This window comes from Monodelphis domestica, chromosome 5, assembly GCF_027887165.1.
Source record: "Monodelphis domestica isolate mMonDom1 chromosome 5, mMonDom1.pri, whole genome shotgun sequence".
In the NCBI taxonomy this organism is placed as follows: domain Eukaryota; kingdom Metazoa; phylum Chordata; class Mammalia; order Didelphimorphia; family Didelphidae; genus Monodelphis; species Monodelphis domestica.
The window spans coordinates 263,870,582-263,889,765 of NC_077231.1; the positions used below are offsets into that span (position 1 = coordinate 263,870,582).

The 19,184-nt window shown below is 39.0% G+C and overlaps 1 protein-coding gene across 2 annotated transcripts in view; it reads left to right on the top strand.

The window, feature by feature from the left end:
- DNAJC1 (DnaJ heat shock protein family (Hsp40) member C1) overlaps positions 1–19,184 on the top strand; it is a 259,166-nt gene that overhangs the window by 148,870 nt on the left and 91,112 nt on the right. For both annotated transcript variants that reach the window (XM_001376748.4, XM_007504882.3), the window contains one exon: positions 7,796–7,962. In XM_001376748.4, the coding sequence (XP_001376785.2) occupies positions 7,796–7,962 (167 nt within the window). The remainder of the gene's footprint in view (positions 1–7,795; positions 7,963–19,184) is intronic.

The following is a 19,184-nucleotide window of genomic DNA, read 5'->3' on the forward strand; positions in this document are numbered from 1 at the left end:
ATGCATAGAAATATTTTAAATTTTGTCTAAGGTGATCAGTGGGTGTATTATAATAAAAGAAACCTAGACAGGAAATCTGAGTATTTCGATTTTGTTGCCAATTTCTAGATCTATCTTGACCCAGGCTATTCTGTACAGTTTACACTCTCATGGAACGCACTTCTTTCTCACCACGACCTCACAGAATTCCAAGCTTCCTGCAAAGCTCAGCTCATCTGCCACCTCCTACCTGAATCTTTTCCTTGTCCCCCAGCTGCTCATGGCTCCTCTCCCTTGAAAGAATGCTTTTTGTTCCTTTCAGACATTATTTGTGGCTGTGAGTGTGTACATCCATATTTTTCCCCTTGGTAGAATTCCCTTGCTCCTAAGGGCAGGAACAGTTTTACGTTGTCTGTTTCCAAATACCCAGCACGGAACTTGGCACAGACGTGGCACTTAATAAATACAGTAGGCTTTTGCATCTCTAAAACAGACGTGTGGGACTGCACTAGAACCTGGGCTCCTTTAGAGTTTCCTCATCCTTCATTTCTGAATGAATAATGCTTGTTGTTCTTACTGCTGCAGTGGTACATGTTAATGGTAACCAGCACATGTTAATTAATGTTAAAAGACTTGGAGGATGTCCCTGGCATGCCCCTTCCCTTGGAGAATGTCCTGGAGGACAGGATGAGGTTTAGTTAGTTCGTGAATGTATTTACCCACTTTTATGAGGTTATAAGGCTATTAATATATATATTTTTAAGGGAAAAAAGGAAAATAATAATTTTTCTCTAAACTGAGCAAGAAAGGCAAAAATCTAAATTCCAACTAAAAGCTAGTGTTCATTCTTTGTAATCTCTTCACTGCCTCCAACAAAACATATCATTTTTATTCCTTTTCTTTTGGATATTTGTTTGCTATGCTAATACTCAGTATCTCCAATTATGGGGTGTAGTGAATAATTCTGTCATTGTTTCTATTTAGGCACTTAAATATGGATGATATTTTACAGTATTTATAAATAGAAGTTAAAAAATGTTGCAGCAATATAAAAAGTAACTGTCCCCTTAACAATTTAATGAGACTTTCCAAAATTTTAGGGTCACTTTAAATTTTTTTCAGAAGGTTTTTTTCTCCCTTTAAAAATTCTCCCCTTAAAAATGCAGCTATTTTATTTCAATCTTTTCCTTTGCCAAAAACATTCATAATATTTGAATCTATATACCCATTGTTCCAATACAAATGTATTAATCTCTTCTGGACATGTTCTTTTGTCCCAAGACTGAGGAACCTATTTAAAAATTATATTAATTAAATATCTGAAAACTTTCAACTAGCTAAGAAGTTTAAAGATGGATCAGCCAGTAATTCTAGCTATTAGAATGAGTGCCAAATGAGTGCTCAGAGATATATTGTTGAGAAGAAAAACAAAACCAAAAACAAACAAACAACAGCCCAAAAAAAAAAAACCTTGGTGCTTGGCTTTGGATGCTTACCTATTAGGACTTTAGAAGACGTAGTAGGGCTTTTTCATCTCCAATTTCTGAAATCCATTGTATATTTAGAGAAGGTGATAGTATTCAGTGTTAAAGATATTAAAGAGCAGACACATTCACTGTTAATAATGTCAAAAACTGTCATGTGTTTGGGCTTTTTAAAAATTTAGTCTCCAATGGTTACATGCAAAGAATCTTTTAATTAATTTTGTTAACTTCATTATGGTGTTCTGCATTGTATACTTTAGAATTAATATATAAAGGCCGAAAATCCCCCAGTGTGCATTTCATTTGCCCCCATCCTTCTTAATTTTAAAGACCATCATTGGAATACTGAGTTCATAATAACATTTCCATCTACTTAATTGAGTAAATGCATCTCATGCAGATTAGCAATAGCTGTTTTATGCTGCCTGTTTTTCATGACCTAATTGCTAATCTGCCCTCATGTCTGTCTGCTTTACTGCTGAGATTGTGTAATATTCTCTGAGGGTTGAACTAGAACTGTGTAGGGGGAATTCCATATAATTTGCAAATCGGAGAAAATGCAGCATGGAGGTCTTATTAAAATTATGGGGTTTTTGCTAGAGAGGACAAAAGGTGTGAAAAAGGTAATTTCCTGGAAAGTAAATATTATCCTTTTGGGAAATCTTTGTGCCAAAATTCTGTTGATGTCTGCTTGGGAAATTTTTTGGCATTCCTCATGTCTTCTTTGGATTGTTTTATTTTTATGGTTTAAATTTAAATTATGACTATTTAGTAAGATGTAACTTTTATATTAATCTTTAGTATTTGTGTAATTATAGCTTTTTTAACTTTTCTAATTTATATTCCTTACATAATGGAGAGAAAAATGGGCAAATCTTTTTATGATAATTTGGCTTTGTCATTTTTATTCTTACCATTATTACTCCTGTCCGAGCTGTCTTCTTGGCCTCACAAAGTCTTAAAATATGGTAAAAATCTAAGCCAAACATTCAGTTTCCATTGTGTAGGTAATTTTTATTCCCAAAAATAGGTTATTTTTCTCTGCTTTTCTCCACTAAATCTTAACCTCCAGTAATAACTGAACATATCTCTCCTCAGGGATAATCCTAACACAGGATTCACTGTGCTTTACCTGTAGTAAATGCCATACTCAAGAGTTAGAAACTTTTCTCACACTGGGGTCCTCTATTTTTATGCCAGATACACGGTCAGAGTCAGGCATGCTAGTCCATAAGGCAAAATCTGACAAAAGATGAGATACACTTTTGGGGTTCAGTCACTTTCAGTTGCATCTGACTCTTCGTGACCCCATATGGAGTTTTCTTGGCAGAGATACCAAGGCGTTTTGCCATTCCTTTTCCAGCTTATTTTATAGATGAGGAAATTGAGGCAAATAGGGTTAAGTGGGTTACACAGCCAGTAAATGTCTGAGGCTGGATTTGAACTCATGAAGATGAATCTTAGCGCTCCATCTACTGTGCTATTTGGCCGCCCAAGTTATGCTTTAACTCTTGAATTAAACATAACAGAAGCTGTAGATGGAAAATGACTTCAGAATTGTATCTTATTGTGATTGTTCATTTATTTTTTATCAATAATGAATAATAACATCCTGGCCTCTTTGTTAATATCAAATTATATAATCCTAAAACACTACAGCATTGTTGCAAAGATGATTTATTACTCAACACTGCCAATCATGTGCTCTTGGGGGATGATTCCAGGGTCTCTGGTATGTTTCTTTTGCTTTTATTTGTTTGCCAGGACACTAAACTTTTGTTCAGTGATCTTTTAAAATTGCCATACTCTATTGTATTCCAGTAGTAGAAAAAAAACTAAAGCATATGGCGCTTGTGCCCACCTGGGTGAAATGCAGTAATAAAAGAAATGCTTCATCGACCTCTATGTCAGGTACCATTTTGAGTGTTTAGATTCTATAATATTCCAATATTTATAATCACTCATTACTGGGAGAACATATAGGTAAAAATATACGCTTTTGTACTTAGAAGAATAGCTTGAGACTGTTGAAAATATTGCATAGTCCCTTAATACAATCAAATTTGCTCTCTTCCTCTGTCAGTTACAGCCCCAATCAGCCATGCTTATCTTAGATGATGGGCATCCACCATCCAACTCAAATGGGCTGGTCATCCAACAGCATGGCACTGCCTGGCAATGGGTGTTCAAGACTTTTCCTCTTAGCAGAGCAAAAGGGAAAATTAGTATAAATCTAGAAGAGAGGATGAGAATGGAAAAAGCCATGGCAACTTGTATTTGACCTATTCAAACAGCTCAGCTCTTAGCATCATGATTGGCAGATTGTAAGTGCTTTATAAATGCTCAATGCCCCACTGACTATTGACATTTGAAAAGAGGGAGACGAATAGAAGAAGGCATATAAGCATTGATCATAACAATTTCTTAAAGAAGATTAAATGATACAAATCAGTAACCATAATAAGGAGTCTAAAATGGCCCAGAAATGCCTTGGCCATTAAGCACTTGACCCCCCCCCCCCCTTTTTTTAAACCCTCTCCTTCTGCTTAGAGTCAATACCAAGTATTGGTTCCAAGGCAAAAGAGCGGTAAGGGCTAGCCAATGGGAGTTAAATGACTTTCCTAGGGTCACCCAGCTGGGAAGTGTCTGAGGCCAGACTTAACTCCAGGACTTCCTTTGTCTAGGCCTGGCTCTCCATCTACTAAGTCACCTAGCTGCCCATCTGGTCTCCTTTCTAAGCAAAGAAAAATGGCGACCAATAATTCTAGTTTAGAATATAATGATATACAAGTCATGATGCTGAAGGCTCAAAAGGGGCATTTTCTCTGGCTGTCACTCCAGGCATGCTCCATGATCCAGTGTTATAGAATAGAATAAGTATTCCAAAGGAGAGGAGTGGAAGATTGTGGACGGTGAACAACAATCAATAAGCATTTACTAAACACACGTTGAGTGTCAGACACAGTTCTAGGATGTGGGAATGCAAAGACAAATTGAAAACTGCTGCCAATAAGGAGAAAGAAGTTGTGAAAAGATTGGTTATGGACCAAACTAAGCAAAGATATCCCAAATGCATTTATGGAGGAAACTGCCAGGAGGATGAAAGAAAAAAATGTAAACATTCCAGCAAGATGGTTGTAAAACCTTTTTTTTTTCACCTCCAGGACAGTAAAACAACCAGGTTGAATTCCAATACCATAGCACCAGACATTCCAAATGAAGACATGGAAACAGTAGTAAAGGAAACAGAAATGGGGAAAGCAGCTGTCCAGAGCAGGATGGGCTGGAGGGAACATAGGGATGAGGAGATCCATCTCCTCCTCTGCTGCATCCCAGCCCCCAGCCCTTGGTGTGCCTCATGATTCCCTCCTGGTCTTGCTTCTCTTCCCCCTCTCTTCATTCTCTCCTCTTCTCTCCTTTCCTCTCCAAAATCTGTCGCAGGCTCTGGCTGCCCATCGGAACATCACTTCCACTCATTGCCCTCAAGACATCTTCAACACAATACACATAAAACTGAACTGATTCTCTTTTCCTGTTTCCTGCCCAAACTTCTCTATTTCTGTTGAAGGTACCATGCAGCGTGTAACGTCTCAGGGTGGTCCTCTTTGTATTATCTTGGACTCTTCACCCTCCCCCATGTAAGATCTGTTGCCAGATCTTGCCGTGTCTACCCTCACGTCTTGCCCCTTCTCTCCACTCTCACTTTGCCATTTTATTTTAGACCTTCATCACCTCTCACTGAGATAATTGTGCAGTCCCCTCCCTGCCGCAAAACTCTTGCCACCCCATTCCATCCCAAGTAATACGGCCAAATTAATCTTTCTTAAATGCAGATCCTACCAAATAACTCTCCTATTTTTAACCCATTCCAGTGGCTTCCTGTTGCCTCCAATATAAAATTTAGACTGCTTTGTTTAGCTTTTAAAGACTGACATCTTTATTTCTAATTTCATTACACGTTATTCATTTGGAGTATCTTCATTTTAAATATAGAGCCAAAGAGCAATCATAATCATTGACTAGTTCCCCAGTTATTTAAGTGTTATTTTCTTTATGTAAAAATCATTTTGTAATGTGGGATGATAATTGCACCTAGCATCTACTTCCTAAGGTTGTTATGAGGATCAAAAGAGATAATGCTTGTAAAGTGCTGTGCATTGGAACATAGAAGAAGCTTAATAAGTGTTTATTTCCTTCCTTTTAATTTAAATTTAATAATTTTAAAATTTAAATATCAAAATAAATAAATTTTAAAATTGTTTCATTAAAAATTGTTTCATAGCTGTTTAATATGTTCTTTATATATCTTGCTAGTTTAATTTCCACATACTTAATTTGTTGCTATTAACTTAAATGATTTTTATTACTACCTTTTCCTCTTGGGTTTTATTAATAGTATTCCAAAAGGTCCATGATTTAAAAAAATTTTTTTTGGTATTATTATTGGGTTTTTTTTGTATTTTTTGTATTTTTTCGGTATTTGGTCTTAATTTTAGTTGATTTTCTTGTTATTCCACATCAGCTAGAAATAACATAATTATATGTCCTTCTTGATTATGCTTATTCTGTAATTTAATTTCTTTATCTTATTGTTATAGCTAACCTTTCTAGTATTACCTCAAATTATAGTAGAAACATTGGATATCCTTGTTTTATCCCATATCTTACTGGAATAACTTTCAGTGTTTCTCTATTACAAATAATACTAGGCCTTGTGTTTTTAAATCATTTCTTAGCTCTGTCTTCAGATACTTTTGATCACATCAATGAAAGCTCCTTTTATTTCAGTGTTTTTGACATTTTTGCCCTAAAAATATTATTTTTTTAAAAGTTTTTTTTCCAGAGGGCAGGTGAGTGGCTCAGTGGATTGAGAGCCAGACTTCGAAATGGAAGATCTTGGGTTCAAATGTGGCCTCAGACATTTCTGTCTCCTCTCTCCCTCTCCATTTCCATCTTTCTTCTCCCCCTCTCCCCCAGGGAGTTCATTATTTGGTTAAGGTTTGCCACTTTCTGTGGCAAGCTACATATTCTCTCTCCTATTCTTTCCTCCAGAGCCTTGATTTCATTTTTTTATCTGATTGTTTTATTCTAGCCATTCATTGTGTAAAATCCATTTTTTCACTTAACTTTTGTTTGAAGTTGTCAGTGAAGTTACTCTTTTCTTCTAGATTGGATTTTCTGATTTAAATCTCTGATTTACCTTTGGGGGAATGTGTATGTGTATGTGCCTATACATGCATGCATGCATACGTACATACATATATACATGCATACATGCATGCATGCATACATACAGACACATATAAAATGACCTTTTCCTTCTGTCTTAGAATCAATATTGTATATTGGTTCCTAGGCCAAAGACTGGTAGGGGCTAGGAAATGGGGATTAAGTGACTTGCTCAAGATCACATACCTAGGAAGTATGTGAGACCAGATTTGAACCCCAAATCTCCCCTCCCTAGACCTGGCTCTTCTTCCACTGAGCCACCCAGTTGCCCCCAGGGGAATGTCTATTCTAAGAGTAATGGTAGATTGTAGAATGCCCCAGAGCTTTGAGATTCCGGGCACTATATCAGTAGAGCTGTCTATAGCTCTGCTGGATAGAGTCAAAGTGATTTTTGGAGTCCCAGTGCCTGAACTGTCCCAATCTCTGAGCATCCTTCTGTCATCCAATAATGGGTTTCTCCTAGGAGCTCTCTGCTCTTTCTATATGCAGGTACAGAGCTTTGTAGGTGCCTCTGTTCAGTCTCTTGTTGTACAAAAAGCTTTCTGTCTTGACCACCTGTGCTGGTATTTTCTGGCTTTTTCTGCTGCCAGTGGATGGACTTCTGGCAGACCTTTATGCAATTCTAGAGTGGATGAAGCTACTTATTGTACTTTTTCACCTGGCTCCTTTGCCTCTGTTCAGGGAATATATGGTCCTGAAGTCCTGCTCCTAACCTTTACATTTTTGAATGTGTCCTTTAGTACTGAGACTTTGATTGCTCCTTGTTTAAAAAAAAAAAAGGAGCAGGGGAAACATTACAACCTATCCTGCCTATCTTAAAGGAATATTAGAAGACAATGAAAAGAATATGCTTTGAAAACTCAAAGCACTTTACACATTGTTCTCGTTCTATAAGAATCACAATCTGATTTTTTCCCTATATGAGTTTATTGGTGCAAAGTGATGATAGCTAAAGAATAAAACTAAGAACTGAATATATTAAAAAGTCTTCTTTGCAATAGATTAGCTAGATATATTTCTTTAAGAATAAAATGTTTCAAGTCTTTCTTACTCTTGGAAAACTTTAATGATATACTTTTTTTTCTTCTTCTTTTTTTTTGTAGAGGAAAAGAAACCTAAAGTTAAAAAAGCAAAACCAGAATTCCCCATGTATACATCTTTGGAACCCAGTGTTTATAAGCCTTCTTATGATCATGGAACTTCAATAGAAGAAATTGAAGAACAAATGGATGATTGGTTAGAGAATCGTAACAAAATACAAAAAAAGAAGGTAAATGAAAATTTAAAACAATAACATAAATTGTAAAGAGCTGCCAACTAGTAGCCAGATAGTGGACTGTATTTTAAAACAATTAGGCCCATTTAAATTATTGAAAATAATACCGTCTTTTTTGCAGGAACTTAATTTTCATCATTATAATAATAAGCAGCAAAAGAACCTGCATTCAAAACCTACCTCAATTTCCTCACCTTTAAAATGGGAATGATCATAAAATGTATCTTACAGGGTTGTTTTTTGCTTTGCTAACTCTGCTAACTTTTGCTAACTTTGCTAACCTTAAAGTACTATATAAATATTATTATTTGTAAGTACTATTTTAACACCTGCCTTTGCCAAGAAAACCCTAAATGGGCTCACAAAGAGTTGGATGTGACTAAAAATGATTGAACAACAAGAGCCACATGTGCTAAGCAATAGAGGTTCTAAGACAACCCAGAAAGTGTCCCTGCCCTCATGGAATTTATGTTCCTCTGTGGGAAACGCTACATACAGATATAAGTAGGATTTGGAAGGATTGTTAAAGACTGCAGACTCTTGAGCTGAGCTTTGAAGAAAACTAGAAATTTTGAGAGAATGAAGGGATCTTAATAGGAAATAGCTTAGAGATGGGACATGCAGTGTCCTGTGAAAAACAGCAAAAAGGCCAGTTTAACAGGACAGCAAAATGCGTCAAAGAAGGGTAATAAGTAATAAGCCCAGGAAGGTCAGTTGGAGCCAAGCCTTTTCTTGTTAAGTCCTTCCAGTCAAGGCCAACTCTTTGTTATCCTAATTGTGATTTTCTCAGCAAAGATCCCAGAATGGTTGGCGTTTCCTTCTCCAGCTCCTGTTTGCCTCAATTTCTAAGAAATGCTTTGGGAAGAGCCCCTATCTCTAAGAAATAATTCTAGCAGCAACATCAAGGGGTCAAGGGGAATGAGCATGTTCATAATTCTCACTGTAAGTTGTCAAGTTTTTATTGAAAAACATCGTACCCATTCATAGCTCCTCCTGGGAAAAGTTTTTTTTTTAACTGAAAAGTAAATTTGTAAGTAAAATTCAAACCAGTTATTGAATTAGTATATTTGTTTATTTCTTTTTGACTGAGGGAAACAATCAGCCTTTGTGTCTCAGAAAATACAGAAAATTATAGATTTTTAAAGGTTCATTTCTGAAATTGATGCTTTATTTAACTGGATTAATAGATTAATGATCCAAGAACTTTTTTAGTTTTCATTCGTTCTATCATTTAGTCCTTTTCCCAAAGTAGTTGTTGATAGCAGTTTTGATTTTTAATGGTTTAAAGCCCTATTTAAAGAGAGATCTGGTTGTATTTACATCTACATATTGTGGTAAAGGCCAATGCTGATTAGACCCTGGAAATGTGAATATGTTCCACATCATATCCTCCCTCAATCCTTGAGCCACTTTGTTATCATCAGAAAATCAAAGCAGAAAGTCTTTCTCTTTCTTTTGTCCTTGCCTCAATCTTCCTTCTGTCCTTGTGACTGCACTGTGGCTGCTGTTGTTGGGCAATGACAGACCGAGCTTGAATTTAACTCTAGGAACTCAGAAGCCAAGAAAATCCTAGGGTAGGAGCAGTAAGGAAGGTGATGCAGGGATACCTCTCTCCTGCAGATCTTCAGCCTTCCTACAATTACAAATTAGTAATTGGTCAGTGTGGTTCCATTCTCAGTCCTTGATCCTCTCTCTTCCTGCTTTCTCTCTTGGTGACTTCCTCAGCTCCTATGAGTTTCATGATCATCTCTAAGCTAATATTTCCAGATTCATAGTTCTTCTCAGTGTTTTTCTAGCTCTCCCTCTCCCACTTCTTTCTCCTTCCTATTCCTGTATCCATCACTCCAGTTCAGGTTCCTGCTGCCTCTAAGACGGGGGCTATTTCACATTTGTTTTTCAACCCTTTAAAACCTTCCAGTATACCTGGCAGGTAGATGGCACTTAAACACATGTTGGTTTATTTACCATAATAAGAATGTCAGACATAATCCCTGGAGACGGGGTAGATGTAGCTGGAAGGGACCACAAAAAGTCATCTTGTTCAATCTCTATGCTCAAGCAATTAGACATCTTAATCCTTACTTTCAGTCTCAACCAATTCTTATTGCATAGCATTTCACAGATAATAAGTGTAAAGGTTTTGTATATTTACAAATAAAAAAAATTTTCATCTTAAAAAGCATTTCTTGCCTTCCCTTATCTTTACAGGAATTAACGTCTAAGCTTTAGGCCTCTCTTTTCTCTGTTGTACCCGAGTTCTGCTCCCCATTACCCGCTCCCTTTGACCTCAAAGCTGCTTCCCTTTGGACTGCTCAAGATTACCTTCATGAATTTTTTTCTTTCTTTCTTTCTTTCTTTCTTTCTTTCTTTCTTTCTTTCTTTCTTTCTTTCTTTCTTTTCTTTTCTTTCTTTCTTTTCTTTCTTTCTTTCTTTCTTTCTTTCTTTCTTTCTTTCTTTCTTTCTTTCTTTCTTTCTTTCTTTCTTTCTTTCTTTCTTTCTCTCTTTCTCTCTTTCTCTCTTTCTCTCTTTCTCTCTTTCTCTCTTTCTCTCTTTCTCTCTTTCTCTCTTTCTCTCTTTCTTTCTCTTTCTTTCTTTCTCTTTCCCTTCTAAGTAATGACCAAACTCTCCTTTCTTCTGCTACAAAGCTTTCTGAATGTCTGATCTATGGTTATACTTTCTCCACTTGGTTCTCTCTGCCCCCCTTCAAGCACCCGCCTTTCTTAACTCCTCGCTGTTCGGCTTCCACCCCTCAATGCTACTGAAATGGTTTTCTCCAAAGTGATTAATTCATCAGAATTTTTTCACTGCCTCTTCTGTACTCATCGCTGTTAAGTACCGTAGATGATAGCCATCACTTCAGTGAAATGACTCCGTATATAGACTATAAGGTGAAAATTGAGTGTGGTCACAGGGACCCTTTAAAACCTTTGAGCGGACCCTAAAGTCTCTGCAGAACCACATTGGCGCTGGGAAGGGGATGCGGTTGTTCTTTAGAAGGAGGCCATCTGTATCAGAGAGCAGCTGAACCTGAGGTCGTCGCTCTAGAAACAGCGACCCGTGAATTACATGTTTTACTCCATCGCGCCAAGCTATTGAATGAACGAAAGACTAAAGCACCCATGAACCCTTTGCTGTGCGGAAAGCCCCGGCACGAGCCCTGCTCTCGAGGAGCTCACCGTCTGGTAGGGAGCCCCCCAAGGTGGCGGCGACAAGTCAGACAGAGGGCTCCTCTGGTTCTTAGTGGGCGGCATCCAAGCAGGCGGGGACTCCTCTCCTCTAGGGCCATTTCCACGGATCAAGTCATATCTGTTTCTGATGAGCCTGGGGTGGCAAGCCCTTTCTTTTCTGGCCCCTCCTATCTGTACGAGCTGCTGCCTGGCCGCAGAGGTTGCTTCCCAGGCTGATGAGGAGGCACTATTGATCCGCAGACAAGCCCTCGGGGGAAAGGGATCATTAGGGGAGAAATAGACTTTGGAAGGGCCTCACACAGCCGTGTGGTCTTGTTAGCCCTTGATCAGACTCCTCTGTAACCATTTCAACCCCTGCTTCACCATAAGACACGAAGGCAAAGGGAACTTCTGTTTGACCGGCAATGCTGGGAAATCCAACGCAGCCACCCTACACACAAGTAATATGATGGAGAACGTTTTCTAGAATTGGACTGGACACGTAAACGATGCTTACAGGGTGAGAGCAAGGGGAAGACCGGAAAGGGGACCAGATTGCCCCTCTCCGGTGGGCTCCTTTGTTATAAATCTCGGTTTCTTTTCTCATAGAACTTATATTCCATATATTCCCCTTCCTGGGGAGGTAGAAGTGATAGAAATGGGGGGGAGGGATCAGAAACGAATGAAATGCTAGAAATCACAATATTCACATAAATGTAGGAAGAGGTGTATGAAGAAGAGAAGATCAGTGGGAGCTGCAGTAATAAAATATACTCCTACCCCAGACAGACTATGCATGTCGGGGGTGCTGGGGTCTGGGTGCTGCGGTGTCAGGGGAACACCCAGAGGAAAGCAACCATAAGGGTTAAGGGACCAGTGAAGCTGTATGACAGTCAGTTAAAGGAACTAGGGTTGTTGAGACCACAAAGGGGAAGAGGGGGAAGCGTGCTAGCTGTTTCCAGTATTGGGAGAGGTATCATGCAGAAGAATAAACTTGCTCTCTTTAGCCCAAGAGGGCATCACTTGGAACACAGAGAGGAAGCTGGAAAGGCCAAATTTAGCTTTAATAGAAAGGAAAACTTTTTTTAAAAATTATGTTTTTAAAAACCTTACCTTCCATCTTAAAATCAATACCACATATTGGTTCCAAGGCAGAAGAGTAGTAAAGACTAGGCAGTGGGGGTCAAGTAACTGGCCAGGGTCACACAGCTAGAAAGGAAAACTTTTTAAATTAAGTTTATTTATTAAATTAATTAATTTAGAATGATTTTCCATGGCTACATGATTCATGTTCTTTCCCTTCCCTCTTCCTATCCCCCTCCTGTAGCCAAAAAGCAATTCCACCGGGTTTTTCATGTGTCAGTGATCCAGACCTATTTCCATATTATTGATATTTGCACTAGAGTGATTGTTCAGAGTCTACATCCCCAATCTTATCCCCATCGAACCATGTGATCGAGCAGTTGTTTTTCTTCTGTGTTTCTATTCCCACAGTTCTTTCTCTGGATGAGGATAGTGTTCTAGAAAGGGAAACTTTTAACAATTAGAGCTAACCAAAAGTCAAATGGCCTGCCTTGAGAGAGGGTGGAATTCCCCTCATTGGAGGTCTTCAGGCAAAAGCTGCATGACCCCTTGTTGGGTTTGATGAAAGAAGATAGTTTTTTCAGATATGATTGGATTTAATGGTCAATGAATTCTCATCCTGCTCTGAAATTCTGTGATTTTGTCACAGTAGTTTTTTCAGATATGATTGGATTTAATGGTCAATGAATTCTCATCCTGCTCTGAAATTCTGTGATTTTGTCACAGTCAAGAAACTTATTCTCTGGTTCATTTATGATGTTTAATAATTGAGTCTATTAGATCCTTTAAGTTTTGAGATGCCTTGCTTGTTCAAGTTCTAGCTGTGTATTTGATCCATCTTCAGAAGAAAGAATCTGGATCAGATTATCTTGGCCGCCTACAGAAATACCTTTGCTGTGTTACATTTTAATGTTATGTCCTCAGCCTTTATAGATACATAATCATCTGTTTCAACCAGTTTTATCTGACTTTTGTAAACCTGTAATTAAAGATACTTTCCACTGTTACCCAATTTCCATCATATAGCCCACCTACTAACTTCCTGCTTGACTTTAGTTCCAGGAAGAAGTTTATAGCTACAGATAAATTTCATATATTTGCTTTGTTAGAAGATGAAAACTACATAATACAATGCACTTCTGGCTTTCTTAGCTATTAAAAAAAAAAACTTATGCCAAATTCATAGCCTACTTATAGTATTCAGCTTGTCTCAAGGATTTAGTGTCATCTTGTTAAAATTGCTTTTATTCTGAACTTAACAATTTTCAGCAAAAATAAACATTTCACCATATAAGAAAGAATAAGAAAAAGACTTGTATATGAAACTGAAGATCAGTTAAAGTCACCAAAGATTTTTGGGTGCTTACTGTATTTCAGGCATCATACTAAGCTCTTCATATACAAGGAGAGAGAGAGAAAAAAACAGTCCCTGCTTTCAAGAAACTTCCAGTCAAATAGGGAAGATAACTATGCAAATTATGTACAGAAAAGATATTTACCCAACAAATTGGAGGTAATTTCAGAGTTCTGACACATAGATGCCTCTTTACTTCTTATAAACTTTTTATCCCCAATGTATCACTCAGGGGTATATTTAAATTCTGTTAAGCACCAAATTCTCTTGAAAGAAGATGCTTATAAATTCTAAATAAGCTCACTTTGAGACATCTCCATTTGGGTCTTCCATATCAGCTTTCTTTACCCAAATAGACCCCTGATAGTCAAGAGACCTAAGCTCTAATACCAGTTCTATCACTAATTAACTATGGGACCTTAAACTTTCTCATTTATACTGGGGGGGGGGGGGGTAGATTGTGTGATCTCTAAATTCCCTTCCATCTTTAAAATACTCCACCTTTATGACCTTGCGACCTCAGTCTTAGCACAACCAAAACTAGCCTTATCCTCTTTCCCTCTAAATTAACCCTTTTCTCTCACTCCCTAACTTATGTCAATAGTACTACATAGTGCACTTAATGCTTGTTGAGTTGCATTGAATCCACCATGCTTTTAATATAGAGAACTTGGAATTATCCTTGACTCCTCCCTCACTTTTATCCCATTTCCCTACCTTTGAAATGTTTCTTAAATTCACCCCTTCCTCCTCATTCCCACTATTATCACTTTAGCCCTCCTGTATTACCTTATACCTGAATTACTGCTAAAACAATATTCCCCAACTCTGATCTTTATGCAATCTGATGGATCCTGGAGGCCTAAAACAGAACTGCTATCCTATCCCTGGCTCCCTTAAAAGCCTTCCAGGAGAAATTTGTACCTACTGTGTCAGATTCAGACTCCTATTCCTAATTTTTAATGCCTTCCATCATCTATCAAGCTTACCTCCCCACCCACCCTCTTTGTCTACTACCCTTTAACATCCACCTACCTCTCTGGTTAGACTCTTTTATTTGTTCCATGTTTATTCCTACCTGCATTCTTTTTACACCAAATGTTTATCATGCTTAGTATGCTTCCTCTTCTTCCTCTAATTATCCAAATCCTACCCATTTGTTAGGACCCAGCTCCAGTCCTACATCATCCGAAATACCTTCCTTACTATTCCAGACCACCCTGATCTCTCCCTCTTTTGAACAACTATTACAGTCTCATTTATTGCCCCCGATTCTCTAATTGTTTCATTTGTATTAGTGTTGCCTGCCCAACTAGCCAGAAGGCTTTGCTAGCAGTGACTGTGTCTTATTGTGGAATGACATCTTCTATAGACTGAGCATTTGCTAGTGTTGAGTAATTGGCACATCATCGGCATACACTAAATACTTATTGATTATCTACTTGAGAGATTTTTTTAAAAAATAGCTCAAGATCTTTGCCTTCCCAGTTTCTAGGCACAGATTTCAAAGCCTTTTTTTAGTTCCATTTAAAATTTTTTATTTTCTTAAATTCATTTTTTAATTTTTTAATTCTAATTTTAAATCCAAAAGATCATTCTTGTGAGTCTGAACCTTCTCTTGCTGAAATGTGGTCTCTTTCCTCATGCCTAGTCTTCTAGGGAAAGGAAGAATAATTATTCTGTATCTCTTTATGATAAACACTTATGTACTTAAAAACAATTAAGCCACCTTTTACCCTTCTATTCTCTAGGCTAAATAATCCCAACCATCCTTTTAATCATGTTTGCTGCCTGTCTGTGGTCCTTCTCGAGTTTCTTCAGGCTGTTTATAGAGACCAGAAGTGAATACAGCAATCCAATAAGGACATGATTAGTGCCGAGCAGAGTAGAAGAATGACTGCCTTGCTCTTGGAGGTCACGTGCTCATTCATAGATTTTAGTGTTTTGTACCCACTTTTGACAACAGCCTGTAGTCCTCATTAATGTTCAGTTTGTGATCCACACCTTTGAGTCTTGAGTCTTTTCTGCAGTCCTCACCCCTCTGTTTCCATTCTATATAGGTAGGAATACAAGAATAGGCTTGGTTGCTAAGCATTTTATTTTTCTTAAGTAGAAACTATAGTTCAATAAAGGTACTAGACACATTCGCCCCAAAAGTAGGTAGGGTGGTAATCATAAGAAGGGCCATCCTTTATAGAGCACTAAAGATGTACATAGCACTTTACAAGTCTGTGGTTAGAGCCTTAAAATCACTCTTGAGAGGGAATAGCCATTATTACCCTTTTTTTTTACAGTGGAGGAAACTTAGATGGTGATTAAGTGACTTGCCCAGGGCCATACAGCTCATTAGTGCCTGAGGCCAAAATGAAACCCAGATCTTTCTGACTGCAAGTCTTCCCATTCAGCTACTAGAGAGAGCTAAAAGAAGGAGCATTTTCTAATGTTCTGCATGACAGAAATCTGATTGAGCTCCTGGTGGCTCTCCCATGGTGATGCTACTGAACATTCCCAGTGCCTGACACACAAATCCTCCTTTATGATAAATCCCAGTGTATCCACCGGAATTGCAAACAAACGTTTTGAGGGGATACATTTTAGGGGGGCAAAAGGTGATGGTGGAGGGAGTCTAGGTCTCCCTGCCTCACTCAGGCTGGAAGTACAATGGCCCCTTGTGGGCCTGAGCCCACTGCTCATCACATGGAGGTTTTGACCTGCTCTAGTGCCCATCCACTCCTCCTTAGATAACTTGGAGGCCCCCTCTCTCTGATGCTGACACAATGGTGCCACATTGAACACATACACCTATTTGGCTTTGGCCCTCCTGTAGCGAAGAAGTCAGAAGCTCATTCAATCCATCAGGCTTATCCTCCCCAAGTAATAGTGATTCCAGGCATGTGCCACCACCCACAGTCACTCGGATACTCTTGTATGTTGGCCAGTGGGGTTCCAAATCCCCAGTATTCACACACGACAGCTATTGGGAATAATCTCTGGTTCCCCAAGACATCCTCTGTCTCAGCCAGAGCCACCAGGTCTCCTCGCTGTCAACACTCCATCACAGACACGAATCCACCAAAACACACCCTGCTTTTCTCACATACACTCCAGGTCTCTGCTACATCCCAGTACCAGTTCTCTTCCATGCAGTCCAGGCCACTAGTGCCTACCACTATACATGCCCCAGGGCTTATTTCTGTCTACCATGACATCAAACACAAGGTTTGGAGGTGGATCCTCTTTAATGGGATTGCATATCATGGGTAGTTATATCCTGGTTCTGCTGCCTGGCTACTTCATCTTTTATTTCAAGATTTAAATATTTTTCATATACTACTCTCCGTTTTGTCCAAATCCTATCTGTGCTTCAAAGTACAGGTGTGGACTCTTTTGTGGTCAGAACAGGCTTTGCCCCTTGTGATTTGGGGGTGCGGGGGCTCTGGTCTCACCCTGAACCATCTGTGTTCCTCCATTCGCCTCCACCACCTACAATGTGTCCACCCAAAGAATTCTGGCAGGTTTTAGGTTCCTCTGGATCTTTGAGGTTCAGACCACCAAATCCTCACAGACCTTTCTAGGATCTCAGGATATGATGTTAGAGACAGTGTAAACCCTCCTGTGTCTGCCCTGGTTACCGCAGTACCTGATGGTTCCAAAGGTCCCATCTGTGGGGCTTTTGAAGGAAGCCCTCCATGCTTGCTCTCTTGGGACAGAGAGCCTTCTAGGTCCTACACTTTGGTAGCATCTCTCTGGTCAAGTGGAAGGCTTCCTGCTTGTTTGCCTACTTGGGAGCCGACTTCTCTCTATCCCCCTTTCTATGGCTGACCCACTTCTGACTGACTTCTTGTGCAGTGCCTTGGTGGGAGAAGCCGCTTTCTCTAGTTTCTCTTTGGATTTCTTAATTTTTTTTTTAGCTTGGAGTGATCTTAAGATCTCCATTCTCCTAGATCTCTCTCTACTTCTCAGACATACTTCTGTTCTGATTCTCTTCCTATCTAAGATCGATCCTTTTGTTCTCCTTTGCTGGTTCATCACCTCCTTCAAACACTCCAGTCACTGGGCCTCCCCTCCCTTCCCCTCCCCTTGGTGATCATACTGGGGTCTGCCTGGGGACATAAAGATTCCTTAGTTTTAGGGGACAAACCGATGTCTGATAGGATCGAGGTGTGGTCTGAAGGTGCATCTTTCTGTCCATCTAGAGGACGATCAAAGGAAGATAGTCATCTCAGGACCCTAGGTGGGGTCATTGGATGCTTTTAGGCTCAGAGTCAGGAAAAACAAGGGAGTTCCCCTGATAATAGTTCGCCTGGGTTTCTGGGGTACAGTGCCCATGTCAATACCATCCTTCTGGTCACTCAGGTTCAAAACTCTGATTTGTTTTTTATTCTTCCTTCTCCAACCAGTTGCCAAATCTTGTTGATTCCACTTCCATGCCATCTACCCTGTTTGCTCCACTCACGTAGCCATCACCCTAGTTCAGACCATCATCACTTTGAACCAGGAATGCTTTATTGATCTCCTAATTGGTCTTCATGCCACTGTCCTTTTCCCTCTTTAATCCATTCTCCATAGATCTGCCAAAATAATCTTCCTAAAGCACGAATCTGTATTTTTCACTTTTCTGCTCAAAAAACATCAGTAACTTGCTGTTGCCTTTTTTTAAACAGTGCTTCTGTCTTAGAATCAATACCAAGTATTAGTTTCAAGGCAGAAAAACAATAAAGCCTAGGCATTTGGGGTTAAATACTTGCCCAAAGTCATATACAGCTAGGAAGTGTCTGAGGCCACAGTTGAACCCAGGACCTTCTGTGTCCAGGCCTGGTCCTCCATCCACTGAGCCACCTAGTTGCCCCTTCCTGTTGTCTTTAGGATAAAACATAAACTCCTTGGATCAGTGTTTTTGCCTTTCCCCACACCACCTCCAACCTGCCTTTTCAACCTTATTTCACCTCATGTAGGCTATATTCCAGCTAAACTGGACTGCTAGCTGGCCCCCAAATGCAACATTCCATCTTCTGCATCCCCATGTCGCCCAGTGTCCTTCCTCCTGAACTATGGCGCCTCTCCTAATCCTTCTCCCTCTTCAAGGCTTACCTCAGTATCACACCTCGCTGGAGACCTCGCTGAACTTCCCCAGTCATGGAGAGTCTTTGCTTTCTCCAATTGCTGCACGTTTCTTTTTCAGCATGTTGTATTCCTCCAGAATAATGTGTATTCCTTGAGAACAAGGAGTGTTTGGTCTTTATCTTTGTATCTCTAGATTTTTGCCCACTAGACTGAAAACAGGCAATAAATGCTCATTAAGTTGATTTGAGTTGCTCTCCCTCTTTACATGATCAAAAAATATGTTTGTATTGTCTCATTTCATTATTCTTAGCCTTCATTCTGGCAAGATTTTTATTTTTTATGGCATTTAATTTTGCCTTTCAGTTTTCTGTACAAGTTGGCTTATATGTAATACTAATGCTTCTGAAAAGACTAATAATACTGATATTGCATAACTAACTATATTTTCCTATTGAATTCTATTATAACTTCATAATGAATTTGATAATGTTTAAGTCTGACATGTGTCAGAAATCACTCTTCAGACTTTTTCACTAACTTCAAGGACT